Source organism: Hipposideros armiger, unplaced genomic scaffold, assembly GCF_001890085.2.
Source record: "Hipposideros armiger isolate ML-2016 unplaced genomic scaffold, ASM189008v1 scaffold_506, whole genome shotgun sequence".
NCBI lineage: Eukaryota > Metazoa > Chordata > Mammalia > Chiroptera > Hipposideridae > Hipposideros > Hipposideros armiger.
Genome location: NW_017731856.1, coordinates 432659 through 448827, shown reverse-complemented (window position 1 = coordinate 448827; position 16169 = coordinate 432659). Strand labels below are relative to the sequence as shown.

The 16169-nt window shown below is 37.6% G+C and overlaps 1 protein-coding gene across 1 annotated transcript in view; it reads right to left on the bottom strand.

Moving 5' to 3' along the window:
* BNC2 (basonuclin zinc finger protein 2) overlaps positions 1-16169 on the bottom strand; it is a 410108-nt gene that overhangs the window by 144863 nt on the left and 249076 nt on the right. Inside the window, exon 4 of the mRNA XM_019667815.1 lies at positions 1055-1157. Within this exon, the coding sequence (XP_019523360.1) occupies positions 1055-1157 (103 nt within the window). The remainder of the gene's footprint in view (positions 1-1054; positions 1158-16169) is intronic.

Here is a 16169-nt window from a genome sequence, read left to right as displayed (position 1 = left end):
CCTCTCTCTCTCTCTCTGTCCCCACAACATTGGTTGAAATGTTCCCACAACACCAACATATATGCCCTAACAAGCCAGGTTCATGATAAATGAAAAGCATTTCAAGGCATGGCCCGGTGTTGTTACCTCAGATCTAGCTAGAATAACATGACATTTATAAAAATACAACCCACTGGATATTTGGCACTGCTTGGGAATTTAGAATATGCCCATTTAAGAGCCAAGACCCCAGGCTGTCAAGGAAATCTCAAGCCAGGATTTCTTTCATAAACATTACCTATTTCTTTCGGAAACATTACCTATCTTTTAAAATTCTACAGTCTAGGGAGTGAGGAAAATCTCTGCTTATTTACAAGTCTCCTTTTGCCTAAACATTAAAAAACATACACCACATATAAGAACAAGTGAAATGCTCAGTCAGGACACACTAATGGAACAGCTCTGTGCATCGGGTTAAAAGCCTCCCCACTTCCAGCCTTGGCCCTGGGTCACCCCCACCCCCAACACACACCTACACAGGGCTCCCACTCCACCAGCACCGGCTACCTCCAACCCCAATGCACACTAAAAGGGGTTATTTACAGATTATTTTCTCAGAGACCAGCCAAATCATGTTAGACCATACAAAATTTAGCATCTGGGAGGATAGACTCAACCCCTAACGCATGTGACAAGGGTGAGCAGTCACGGAGAAGTTCTCAAGAAAATGGATTTGCTAGCTTCCCTCTGAGGTCCAGGCCCTGAAGGACCAACTGTGGTGTGTCTGAGTTTCCATCAGGCCTGGTGCTGGCTGGCTGGTATCTATTCTGTTCAGTCAAAACCCTCACGGCCCAACTGTCCTATAAACATCCTGCCCTTCCGTGGAGAGCTGCTCACCTCAGCCTTACGTCTTAGGGCAGAGAATATGCTATTTTGAGGGCTGCAGGCTGATTGTTAGCTACCACTTGGAGCACAGCTGACCCCTCTCTTCTCCAGGCCAGTGATTGTTCTAAAAAAATATGTACATTCACATGAACATAACAAGACTGGGAATAAAAGTCCAGATTTTCCTCACCATGTGCCACCCAGCCATGTTTACATTGATCGCAAGTCCTCAGGTTAATCTTCCCCGGCTGAAAACATTCACACGTGCAGTTTACCAGTGTGCAACGGATGGCCTGGAAAATAAAGGAGGGAAACAAGGATCAGCATCTGTTCAAAGGTACTATATTTCTTCAACATTTTAATAGCGCCGACCTCCATTTTTAAAGTCTTTATGTTGGGAGGGGCCTGGCATTTTTTGATACCATCAAAGTCTCTTACAAAAAAAAAAAAAAGCAAGAAAACAGGGCTCATTCACTAACAGAATGTTTCATGTTCATCCGTAACCTTTAAATTAGAAACGCAGACAGAGGAGAATAAGAATCAAGGATTACTTCTTCTACAAGGTGCTGGATTTGTAACACCAGGGATCCAAAGGAGGAAAAACAATACTGTTGCTGCTATATACTCCCGTTTCAGTTTATCCGTTTGGCAAGAATGCAAAAATATACATTCTAATATGATCATGTTCTAGTGCAATGTTGATGAAAGTAAAACACAACATACAAATACTATTAAAATAGTACTTTTCTTCTACTGAATTTCCCTCACCATAGATGAATAATTTATATTTCACAGACATTTTGAAAGACACTCCTGTTGACCCAGTAAGACCTCACATACTTCTGGTATTATTTATCACTTCCCAGTTCCTTGGTTTTTTTCTTGTTTTGTATATTAATTCCCCTTTCAGTCCTATTTTGAAAAATACAAAACAACCCTCTTTTTATTTTAATGGTGATGTAAAAAAATAAGTTTAAATTTGTTGTAAGCTCAGATGTAGGATAGAAAAAGCCATTTATGTGAACCTTTTCTATCTGGAACAATCCAACTGTATCTTAGAAAACTGAAAAACGCACTCAAAAATCTTTCATTTCTTTACAAGTACTTTTAAAAATCATCTCGCCAGTTTATATTATAAAGTGAATTCATAGAAAATTAGCATAAATGAAGTGTAACTTTTTTATGGATAAAAACCTATGCTTAAGAATTGTGCTAAAGCTGACCTATGCTCCTAGACTACAGTTAATAAATTTATCTCATAAATTTAGTTCTAATTTGCATGGAAATTCTGAAGACAGAAGGGGTTTAGTCCGATCATTCACAGATTAACAATCTACTGTAACTACCTGAAGTGCCAGGAAAAGATCTCTCTACAGCTTTATATGCAATCAATGATTACTGATTTGGGTGAGGAGGTGCGTGTGTAGCGGGGGAGGGACAGAGACATGGGGCTACCTGAAATGGCACGTCTATGTCTGTCTCAAAGCTGTGCTCACTTACACACGTCCAGGTGCTCACATTCCTGGAATCACTTGGAGTTTTATATAAACCGTCTCATTTGTGACAGTATTTGAGATATCATTAATATGGTTGTAAATTCCATTTACAGAGAATAAGACTGAGGAGGCTTTTACTGTTCCCTATGCTTTGGATTAGGCAAGTTGAAAACATTTCTCTTTCATTAATGAACATTAAATCTATAGGTCCCTATTCGGTTTTTGATGTTCAAGTCCTCACTGTCTACTCCTTTCTTACTTCACCTGCATCCCCAATTTGTTCCTCTATTACCACTAGGAAAATAATTGTATAATCTGCCTGATAGTTCAGGGTCTCTCTTCCAATGTTAACAGTCCAGTTATGTATCAGTTAGGTTGTAAAACTTTGATGTATGTAGTAGTGATTAAAGGGATTAGTAAAAAGAAATGGAGACGCTAAGGGAAGTATCGATTAAGCAAGAATAATACACAGAGGGTGCCCCAAAAATGTATACACATTTTAAGAAAGGAAAGAACTGTATTTAAAATGTAATAATCTATACCGATAACAAAAGATGAATACAAGTCATGTGTATACATTTTTTGGGGGCACCCCCAGTATGTATTTGGAGGCTATAAGGGGAAATGTTTCCCCCAAATTTTCTTATTTCAACTTTAATAGTTTACTGACTGCTCAGTATATCAGAACATCCCAGGTTAAAAATAGGTTTTTTAAATGACAGTAGTTAATGAACTTACAACTTGATTGTACTATGGTAAAATCAAACCGAAAAACAGAACAAAACAGTATAGAGGACAGTGTTTCTACCAAAAACAAGGTACTTTACAAACTATCCAATTACAAATTCAGATACGGCAACCAAATTGACATTAAAATATTTACATAATCTGAAGTGTGATAATAAAAGCTTTCATCAATTCTTAAAAAACATAAAAACAAAAAAAACCCCTGCTTTACCAAAATTAAAGGATGACCAATCAAGAGAGAAGATCTCTCAAGGACTGTATGTGAACTCTGGCACAAAGGACACATATTTTAAATATTAATTTGGTATTTATTTTATAGAAATAGCCTGATTTTGCATGATGTTTAAAAGTACACTTCGTCAACTTTAATTATAGCTATATTCAGGACCAGAACAAATTAAGAGACTGTGGATTTGCTTTATTTTTATGTATATTTATTTATTCACTGAATCATTGATTCACTTACTCTGAACTAGTTTATGATTCAAATGTTTTCTCTTCCTAAATAACTTTATACATATGGCACATTTGGGAATTAAACTTTTCAGATCATCATTTTTTTTTTTATAAATTCTACTCTTTTTGTACCTAAACGTACAAACATTGGAACACCTCAACTCCTTTTGTATATAAACACTTAAGTACTGGAATATCCATTTTGTATTTCTATGAATTCCAGAAGGTCTATTTGTTTTAAATCCAGATTTATATAGACTACAATCGTTCCTTCAGGGAATTATATATATTTAAACAAGATGGTCTAAATAAATATTTTGAGTAAGAAACTATTGTGGCTTCAAAGGAAGTTTTATTCTAAATAACATTTTTGAAACGGCATAAAACTTTGACATACTATTTATTCACAACAAAATAGAACCAATGTGATCACTTGCCAACTCACCCACACTTAAAAAAATAAATGATCATAAAACTATCAAAGCCAGTTAAGCCTCAAAAATGTACATGCTTTACAAGGAGACAGTTGAGAAGAGCAGACATGGGTAAGTTTCATTTTTATGAGCACATTCATTTCTTCCTTCATTCAGCTACCCACTCACTGCTGGGCACTATGAACTATAGAAAAATCTAGAGAAGGTGATAAAGTGGCAGAAAGGGGACACCAAGAAATATGTGAACCATTTAGTCAGATTGTTCCCACCTATATAAGCAGGATTCCTTACGCAGGTCAGACTAATTCAGGCTATCAACCCATCTGTGTCTCCAGGAACCTGACTCACCAAAAATGCCCTGTAATCCTTTCCTCTATTCATTTTTTTTTCTTTTTAATTTTATTGGGGGAACAGCCATGGTCATTGGTTACACATTGCTTTCATGCTACAATGGCATAGTTGACTCTTTTAAGGAGGGCACAGCTCACAAAAGCCCATGCAGGGATCAAACCGGCAACCTTGGTGTTATCAGCACCGTGCTCTAACCAACTGAGCTAACCAGTCACCCTCCTTTCCTCCATTGTTACATGACCAGCATTCCCAACTCTCCACGAACAATAACAATATTAATACATTTCCTTAAGCTTGCAACTTACTAAAATTATTCCTTCTGCTTACCTTTACCATGGATTTCTAAAAGAAATATCCATGTACCCATCACTCACTGCTACTCAGCTGCTTCCACTGCCTCATGACCACCTACGTTTTAATTTTGCCATCTGAATTCTGTCCCACACATTCCTAAACTGCTTTCTCCAAGAGGCATGTTCTCACCTCTGGTCCCTTTTTCCAGTCTCCTTGTCCTCCCAGACCTCAATGCAGCTTGCAGCACTGACTCTTTCATAGAGACCAAGTATCCTCATTTTTCTGGCTGCAACTTCTCACTCTCTTTGCACTGTAAATAAATACAGGTGTTTCCCATGGCCACGCTCTTCGGACTTTAATTTGACAACTCCATCCCCTCCTACAGCTTCAAATATCATCACTATGCAAAAACCATCACTTTGGAGCCAAGTACTGTGTTAAGCGGCAGGAAGGATGGCCGAGTCCCTGGACTCAAGGACATTGCAGCCAGGGTGTGAGGGCAGTGGGGCTTAGAGGAGAGACCCTAGGAACAGAAGGAAGCCCTTACGCAGGTGTGAGAAGCACCATCTCTCCCTTTTTATTCCGGTCTTCTCTTCTACCAAAGGCGGGGCCTGTTTATTTACTTCTAACAGTAAGTCACTACCTGTTACCATTCCTAATAGTGAGATTTACTGCATTTTTGCCATTTACCGGATCTGCTGCTAAAAACTTAGCAAACATTAAGTCTCTTAATCCTCAGAAAATACCACAAAGTTGGTACCATTCTTACCTTGGTTTCACAAACAAGGAAACTGAGGTAGAGATAATTAAGTGCCTGGCCTAAGGTCGTTGAGCTAGTAGAGTGACAGGACTCAGACCCAGGTCTGACTGTGTGAGCGCTCCATCACTGATTGGAAATCTTGAATTATAGTCCCCTTCCCAGTTAGGCAGTCATGGGGCAGGGCTCCACTAACTGCCCACCATGAAACCCCCACTGTGTGTTTTTAACTTTTGCCCATCTTTCAGAGTTCAACTCAAATATTCCTTCCAATTCACTAGGGCAGTTGCCCTCATCTCCTAAGCAAGGCAAGTTCCCCATCCGTCTCCTGTGTCAGAAGGGACCTTTCTGTCATAGCACTTATCACAGTTGTGAATATTATATTTACACTTTACTATGTTTGTTTATCTATAATCTATTATAGAGAAATATATATTTATACATCTGTGTGATTATTCAATTAAGATCTATCTTCGCCTCCACAGTGTAAGCTCCATGAGGATGGGCAACCCGTCTGTTAGGCAAACAATAGGTGCTCAAAAGGCCCTTGAGGAAACACGTAATTCTCTGAACCCCTCACCTCATCTGTAGAATGATGGTAACAATAACACCACAAGAGTGTCTAAAGACTTAAATGAAATAATGAATACAAAGCATGTGACACTGTGCCTAACAATAGTAAAAGCTCAATAAGCCGTTTATGACCTCAAGAAACTTTCCACATATAATATTTGAATTATTTTTTCCTTACGATTCTTCCCAATGTAGTAGATTTTTCCAACACCTTATAAAATGCTTAACACATATTTAGTCTTAATTAATTAATGAATACTTTGACATACATGAGGCCATATTATTCATACTATAATCCTCTATAGTGGGTACAACAGAGATTATCAGGTTTAATAATATTGGGGTTCAGAAATGTTTACATGGGTGTTATGGCTTTTAAATAATAGGGTGCATTTCCCAATTATTAATCAGTTTATTTCTATTAGTCATAGAAAAGGAAGAAGACATACAATTAAAACCAGTACATTATAAATACATTCAAAAGTATATATACATAGTGGGCTAATTTAATATAAAAACATTTAATTCAGTATTAGTCACTAACACTTTTATATTTGAATATTAAACAAGGGTACATTTGAAAATATTCTGGATGAGTTGCAAAGCCCTACTCAAATAATAGATTCTGTTACCACTACAACTGAAGCCTGTTCAACTTTATTATACTCATAGCTGGCTTAAACTGTGCAAGTATATGTGAACTGAACATCAATCTTCTCACTAAATGACATTTCTCAGAAAAGCACAGCTAGATGCTTCAGCTGATATTTAGTGCACCTTACAAAAGAACTATACACAGGCTAATTAACAAATCTCTGATTAGCTGTTCCTTTTTTGGGAACAGTTATACAATTTACCTGACACAAAATAACAAAAGGCAAAAAATAAGGCCATGGGGCAAACAGAAACGTAAAGCACATACTCCCAGAGAGCAATCATAGAAAGAGAACTGCCTCCCTTACCGCCCCCAAAAAAGAATCCACTACAAATAAAACTAACTTCAATTCTTGGTTTTATCTTTACACACACACACACACACACACACACACACACACACACACACACACACAATAACACCAAACAAACAACAACAAACACTATTTGCAGGGAGCTCATTTGAAGTGTTCATTAACTTTGGCCAAATTTCCCATATGTAACTAAAAATCCTTCTTAAATCCACTTTCTCCTTGTTTACTTCTAGGGAGGATACCAAGATTTACAACTTGGATTATGAAATTTTAGTTCAATCACTTTTAATTGTTTACTGGTTAAGTACATGAACTGCATTAAAACTAAATTATAGGGGGCGGCCCGGTGACTCAGTTGGTTAGAGTACGTGCTCTAAACAACAAGGTTGCCGGTTCGATTCCCACATGGGCCAGTGAGCTGAGCCCTCCACAACTAGATTTAAGACAATGTCTTGAGCTGAGCTGCAGGTGGGTGGCCAGATGGCTCAGTTGGTTAGAGCATGTGGTCTAACAACAGGGTTGCTAAATGCAGGATGGTGGGCCGCGCCCCCCGCAACTACACTGATGAACTGGCAATTGGACTGGAGCTGAGCTGTGCCCTCCACAACTAGATTGAAGACAACAACTTGACTTGGAGCTGATGGGTCCTGGGAAAAACACACTGTTACCCAATAAAAAAAATTAGAAAAAACAGGGCCGGCCAAGCAGCGCATTGATTTAAGAGCTGGCTTGGGACGCCTGAGGGCCCTGGTTCGGATCCCACATATGATCCCACATATGAGGGCCAGTGACACTGCCCTCTACAGCTAAGATGCTGAACAACAGCTCAACTTGGAGCTGGGTTGCCATGAGTCGCCAGTGACAGCGTAGGCTGCAGCCCCTGCTGTAGTGAGTTGCCATGGGCTACCGTGTATAGCCGGCAGCCAGCGTGAGTGGCCCTCAAGCCACCATGAGCGGCTGTCCAGAAGCCGGCGATTGATCTGCCTCACCCGGGAAGAGCACAATGATGGTGGCAACTTGGGCCAGTGAAGCAACATCCTCCACAACTAGACTGAAGGACAAAAGGACAGCAACTTGGCTGTTCCCCTTCCCCCAATTCCCCAATAAAAATCTTAAAAAAAACAAAAACAGAAAACAAAAACTAAATTACAGAAAAAACTAATTATTAATACAGCATATACTAAATTACAGAAAAAACTAATTATTAATACAGCATATTAGAATCTATCAGTATCTAATGTAAACTTAGGTGGTACAATCTAGTCGTATAAATTCATTGCCTATAATGAATATCAGTGACAAGTTTCACTGTTTTGATTTTTAACAAGAATAGATTTCTTAATAAATTGAGTTTTCTATTTTGGAAGTCACATGTAGGCATAAATTTGTAGAACTGGCCAGCCATCCATGAGGATACAAAGCAGTTTATGTTATACTGAACTCTCAGTAATTCATCACTTCATGTTATTTACCTCTGAACATAGACATAAGTCCCAGAAAGAAAGGTACACATGGTGACAAAGGTCAAATGAACCTTTTCATTGGGTGGGAAAATTGTCCTTCAAAGACGTCTATCTAAAAATAATATATAAATAAATAAAAATATGGAAGCTAACTTTTCTAGGATGGTCACAGAACGCTGGAATTACAAAGGAACAGCTACCAAACATTATGAATGGAGACAGTGACCTTGTACATGACCAAAAAGATGCACAGAGGTTAACAGGACTTCTACATACATTTATGCATCTTGTGTGTGAGAATCTAAGACAGTACTTCAAGCATTGCCACAAAGATTCTAAAGAACTCACACGGTAGTAACGGTGATTAAGAAAATAAGTCCCAGGGCCGGCTGAGTGGCGCATTGGTTAAGAGCTGGCTTGGGACATCAGAGGGCCCCGGTTAGGATTCCACATATGAGGGCCAGTGACACTGCCCTCTACAGCTAAGATGCTGAACAACAGCTCAACCTGGACCTGGGCTGCTGTTGAGTTGCCGGCTATGGAGTAGGCTGCAGCCCCTAATGCAGTGGGTTGTCATGGGCTATCGTGTGTAGCCAGCCCCCAGCGTGAGCGGCCATCCAGAAGATGGCGACTGATCGGCTTCACCCAGGAAGAGCGCAATGATGGTGCCAACTTGGGCCAGTGAAGCGACATCCTCCACAACTAGACTGAAGAAAGAAAGGACAGCAACTTGTCTGTTCCCATCCCCCAATTCCCCAATAAAAAATCTTAAAAAAAAAAAAAAGAAGTCCCTGTGTAATTTTCAGGACAGTTTTTTTTTTCCCCTTCCATTTTTTCACATGGTTAGTACATATAACTAATGGAAAAGAAATGACTTTCAAAAGGAGTACTTTGAGTCTGCTAAGTCTTGGAACATCTCTAGATATTGCCTTTATAGAAGAACTCATATCCTAAATTTGGCCAGGCCACAATGCAACTTGAGCAAAGAAATTTCATTTTTTTGGCATGATGGACAGCTTCTGAGCTTACATATGACCAATATGAACTAGACAACTGTACGAGCAATTTACTTTTACTTGATTATAAAACTCACACATGATGGAAGTAAAAGTACATCCACCTGTTGCGCTATAGGATTTTGCAATCAGGTATCAGAACAAGTCAAGAAGATGTGAGTTGGGTAGATGTACAGCATTAATCAACAGACCTACAGCTTTAAATATCCAAATAAGTTTTATAACTTTTATAACCTGAAAAGTCTTATCTAACTCTGACCATGAGAGTATTAATATAAATCTATAGTGTAACAAGGTGGGTATGTTTTCTGTATTTATACAAAGAAACATGTAAATCTGAGTTTGAATGGGCAAGGTTCATAAGAAGTGATTATCAGTGATTATAAAGTTTTCTGTAAAAAGGGCTCACAAAGTGTAAACTGTAATGTAAATGCCATTCCTCATAAAATAATAATAACAACAAATGAGAAGCAATAAAGTTATTTTGTCTGCTTAACAAAACCCATTAAAAAATTCACCCAATGGGAAATATTAGCAAAGGTATATACTATATTTTGTGGTAAAATAAATTAGAAATCAAATAATTAATTAACCCTTGAAGAGAAGTTTCCTTTAAATCTGTCTAATTGTTTTTAATGTCATATGAAGAAATAGCAACCTGATTAAAATGATCATTTCATTGCCCCCACATGCTCTGAAATTCTTGATGTCTTTTCAACAATTCGATCTTGTCACTGAGTAGATCTGAGAACACAAGGTCAGTCCTGACTCACTACATCATCTTTACAATAAACATATCAAAACAACTGAAAGAGGTACATTAGGAAAAGGTGGCCTGTGAACACTATTTACTGTTAAAAATCAGGAGATTTAAAACCCTCATTTTGAGTTTCCCTTAAAAGGTATGATTTTCCCTGTCAACTGGCAAATAGATAAACAAAATATGGCATATCCATTTAATGAAATATTACTTGGCCATAAAAAGAGATACATAATACAACATGGATGAACCTTGAAAACATTATGCTTGTAAAAGAAGCCAGTCACAAAAGACCATATATTATATGATTCTGTTCATATGCAACATTCGGAACATAGAAATCCGTAAAGATAGAAAGTGGTTGATGGTTATTTTGGGCTTGGTGGTGGGGGAGGGAGGGGGCGTTGAAGTTAAAGTGTTTTTTGTTTGTTTTTTTGAGGTGATGAAACTTACAAAAATAACTGGGATAATGGTTGCACATAACTGTGACTATTCTAAAATCCACTGAATTGTACACTTTAAATGGGTAGAATGTATGGCATTTGAACTATTTCTTAATAAAGCTGTTTAAAAGGGGGAGAGGTGAGAAAACCCCACTGCATCACCTAGTTTCTTTTAGTGGTGTAAAATCATTTAATTCATAAGATACTATTCCCCCAGGAGACATAATGTAGCATAATATCCATCTTTACCCAGTAGGTCTTCAATATACAAATGCTAAATCAGTGAATAAACAGAAGGCGAACGAACAAAAGAATTTCACTGCTGCTTAAATTTGAAAATCCCTTCTACTTTGAAAATGTTAAAACCTAATACATCCATTTAAAAACTGACAATTATTTTTCAAATTCGCTGCCACTTTTCTCTCATGAAAATCCAGATCTCTTCAAAAATGTGGGGGAGGGGAATCTCTCAATTACAATGCGCAGCATACTAATATCAAGGTACTAAAAAAACTCCAAGGGAATTTGTTTCAAATTGACAACGGTGATTTCTGTATACTAGCAAAAACATTCCTCAATTTACTGGGATGAAAAAATTACTTCAGCAAAAGTCAAGAAATGAACTTGGTTTAGGGGGAGTGGGTAAAGAGGGAAAACCATAAACTTTTGAGTAGATGTTTATATCAGTGTGAATGTTTGTATGACTATGTGGATACAAACAGGGTGAAAGGAACATACACATAGGCGTATACATTTTCACAGACATGGATCCAATGAGCATCCATAGTCATTATCTTACGACCACAACCTACTATCAATCGACATGAGGAAGACCCCATTTAAATAATTTAGGAGTTCAGAGTAAAAATCAACAGCGGGATATAGCCAATTATATAAGGAAAATACCCATGCTTCTATGGCATCAAAGCATATGCAGGCTTTGGAGTATGTGTGTTATGGTTTTTTTCCCCCAATTAAATTAGGCCTATGGTAATACAAGCTATTTTGTTAGGCCATTAGTAATATTAGAGAAACAGGAAATGAAAAGGCATTTCAATTTGGGCAGAAACATTTTATTTTCTTACTTATCAGTTAACAATTAAGATATCCCATTTATTGCCTGTATGCTAACAAATTTTTCAGACTATTTAGGCAGCTGTGATAACATAACTAGAAAGGAAATATTCTCTCCATGAACATAGCTATCATCTAATTGAAAATAAGGAGTTAGCTCACTGTAAAAAAATAACCACCTTTTAACTAAAATCAGTCTACATTTACCAGAATACATAACTTTATATAAGAAGCCAAAGCACCTCTGATATCATATGAATGCTAATATTCATCTCATTTCACCTTAATGTTGAATCAGCAATTTTGTATTCCATTGATATACATTTTATTCATTTTCGCTAATGCAATTTGAAAGGTGGTAATGTGATTACATTTCTCTGTGGCATTCATGAAAACAATTACTAATATAATATGATAGGGAAGACATTAATAAGGAAGGGATTTATAATGAGATGCAAGAAGATTTATAAACCTTTAAGCACTTCACAAAGAAATACTCCTCATTAGGCAAGAAGCAAGACAAGATAAAAAGAGAAAGCCTCAATTCTGGTATTTCAGAAGCAGTGTCAATCCGGGGAAGAATGATTTGCATGATGATCCGTACTTTGGTGACCAAGCAGAGATGTGCAGGAGGAACCCAAGACCGAGCCCATGCTGTGCCAAACGATAAGACATCATCTTAAATTGATGATGCCTCTCCTTCCCAATCAGCATGGGAAGGCCTCCTTTCAAGAAAGAGGCCCTCTAAATCTTCATCCTCTCTAAAAGGAGCCAGCCACATTAGTTCAAATGCCAAAGCACAGTAATCAATCCATTTACCAAGCAGGAGCATAAGGTGGATGACCTTTTAACTAAATTCACTCCTCTGCGTTTGTAAAAAGAATATACCCCAGTGAAGCAACAAGGGAGACAAGGGGTTGCATTGCAGAATGGATTCTTGCAAATGACAACTCTGATTACCCAGGCCAGTTGAGGCAGCCTTTGTGAGGCTAATAATACCCCACGTTTGTACAGTGCTGTGAAGCTTGCATAATACTTCAAATACATTCTTGTATTTAATCATCAAAATCCCCCAAATTAGAGATTTCTCATACAGCAGAAAATGAGGCTCGGAGATGTCCTTACATGGCCATGGCCAGTAATCCAGGGTTCTTTCCGCTCTGCCTGTATAGAGAGGCAAGGAGCCTCATGGTCCCCCCTGCTACCCTCCTCCACGGTGAGATTTCCTCAGGTTTGTCTTCAGTTCTAATAGGTGTGTAATACCGAAGAGGAGAGGCGGACAAAACTATACACAAAGGAAGAGGACTGGGTGAAGGTTTAAGCAACTTGAAAAGATGGGGAAACTGCTCAGTAAGCAGTTAACGATGTACACTAGGATTTTTTTTTTACAAACAAAATGGTACATTTTTTGACAAAGTGACTCTGAACAGCTTTCTATGGAGTCTTTCAATGGTTCTATTAAGAAAGTCCAGAATCTAAAAACAAGTGAGACAAAGTATTCCCAAGAACACTTGGTTTATTTTACATCATCTTACTTCTCTGCCTGTCTGGGGATTGGCCATTAGCAGCCCATCTCAACAAACATTTTAATACCTTCCGTTGTGCACATAACTGTGCATTATAATTATGTCTGATTATGAAAGAATATGTTTGCCCAAGAGCAAACACCACCTCAGGAGCCATACCTATTACAAATAATAATAATGATATGATGAACAGTCTACATGCCCTCTTATACGTTATTTATGTTAGGTCACGGATTCCCCAGGGGTCATTGCTGAGACCTGGACTGGCTTCATTAGAGCGTCATATAAATCACTGAAGGCACATCTTGATTTTACCACTGGCTAGAGTCGCTGACATTTTTTAAGTGAAACCTCTCAGGTAATACAGTTTTTTAAAAAACACAAATACAGTATTATCATTTCTTCTAAAAGGGGGTTTTTCTCCAATTCAAAGGGTTCCCTTCAGAGGCTCAGAGAAATCCCACAAATTTCTACGGAATCCATAAGCATCTGAGGGTAAAATGTGCCCTTGGGTGTTGAAAAAAACATTATTCTCTTTTTTCTTTTAAGGATTAGTTGGTTTAAAAGACAAAGAGAGACATATATTTATAGAGAAAGACAGCAAGGAACAGACCATCCAGCTGCTAACAAATGCTTCAACATCCCTGAGCAAACGGAGAGACCTACGCAATGGCTGTCAGAACTCAGAGCTAACTCTTGAAAATTAAGAAATAAATAGAAAGCCTTGTGGAAAAAGAGGGAGTCTTCCAGAACAATGTTAATGTCATCTTGGGCATGTGGACTGGGTTCAAATGTGTGTCAGCTGAATCAACATAATGGGCTATAACAGCTCCGAAGCAGATAATATGGTCCATTGGGTCAATAATCCGTGAACTAAGAAGGATTTACTTGATAGACTATAAATGGTTCATAAGAACTCAAGAATCACTCCATCAGATCAAAAATCCAATTTTCATATGGTGCCTTTCTACGAATTAGCCAAAAGAAAGTAATAGCTCTGAAGGACTTCAAGGTCTATCAGTTAAAAATTTACTTTTTAAAGAACAGTGTAGAGGAGGAAGTAAGAATCAAATGTCTCCCCCGCCATGTAACCTATTTTAAGAGGGAAACTACATTTTATGATGGAAAGCTAATATACCACAGGAAATATTCAAGGGACTTTTCACATTTTCCTATGGGTGCCTGAAAGTATGGATCCAAACAAATGAAGTGCACACACATATGCATATATTCTCCCTTTCCCTGCCTCCCTTGCCCTCTCGCTCCACATACCTACATACACTATAAGTAAGTAAATTACAAAAACCCTGCACTATTTCTAGGATAGGAACATTTAGAAATGAAGATTTCTGTTTTATTTTTGCTTCTTTACATGGTTTGTACTGTGGGTCGGCTGTGAGAGACCTATGGAGACATTTGGGACAGCAAATGGATATTGGCAAACTCTTTCATCTTCATGTATGGAAAAGTAGGCAGAAGAAATACAAAAGATAAACAGTAAGAACTAAAATACCTTTTCAACATCTAAGAGCGAGAGGAGAGGGTCAGTTTCTTGGATGACTAGAGCTTATACAGCCAGGGTTTACAGATAACTGTAACTTCTGCCCTCTCCAGAAAGCAGAGAAATTGTAGCCTTTATCCTGTATTTGTGAATTTCTACCTATCCACATGAGGTGATAGCGGTTGCAGATTAATTTTTTTTAAATGTAAGCATATCTATGTGAATAATTGTATTTACTATGTTCACGGCAACAAAGAAAAGCAGAGAAAAATGCTCCAAAAATATAACATGCTTTAATTAGAATTCTTAACAAGAAAGAATTCCTTTGCTAGGGAAGAAAATGTGATCCTATCACCTCTCTCTCAAAATGCTATTAGCCTCTCTTTATCATAAGGACAACAAGAAGGAGTCTTTTTCTTTTTGCAGGAGTAACACTGAATAAAATAATAGATGTTTATACATTAAAGTGTATTAGCTATTGACATAAGCTCGGTCCTCTTAACTTTTACACAAGGGAAAGACAAATTCCAATAATTCTGAAATAGACAGATAAAACTTTTCTCTGTGGCTGCAGCCACGTACTATTATATGTAACTGCTTATTTTTAAAAAGAGCCTTATTGGTGCTCTCTGAAGGATTTTCTTTTATACATAGCTTTATCCTATAATTTTGTCCCTGTTGGGCACGCTGCCTAAATTTAAACACAAACAGTCAAGCAATGAAGAAACATTAACACATTTACTGTGAACAAAAACTCCCAGTTGTACAGTGAAATTTTAATACATTTCAACTTATCTCTTTTACTAATGGGGAGAGTACAAACCCTGCAGGAATTCGCTCTGCAAACTGGTAATTACAGTAGACTCACTTTTTTATAATGCATATGTATAGTCAGACACAAAAAACCCTGGCTGCCCTTTTGATGTAGGTTACAATAGGAATGTTTTAAAAATTATGAAAATCTACGGCAATTGTAAAGGAATGCATTATTTCATGGAAAACTGTCCTTTAACTCTGTCTATGGACACAAATAGACATAAATTTAGATATTTGGTTTGCACAGCAGAAGGCACAAGCCTTATCAGCATGTGCCTTTATGTAATTTTTCCCATAATCTTAGTGTACAGCATAAATCCATTCCTTTTTGTATAAGGCTAGATGGGATTTTGAATATCATAATTTATCACATAAAGATGATATTCTTTCATTCCATGCCTGGCTTTTCTATTTTGTCCCCTCTAGTGTTAGGGATTTAAATCTATATTTTGAGATCTCACAGAATCTCTTCATTAAATCACTAAGGATTTGAAACCAATAATTTGTCTCAGTATAGGCATACCTGCCCCTTGATGAAAAAAAGCACTATGTACATACCTGCAGAGAACGAGAACTATATACTGTAATATTAATAATAGCAGCACAGAGAGTTGACAGAAATGAACTATT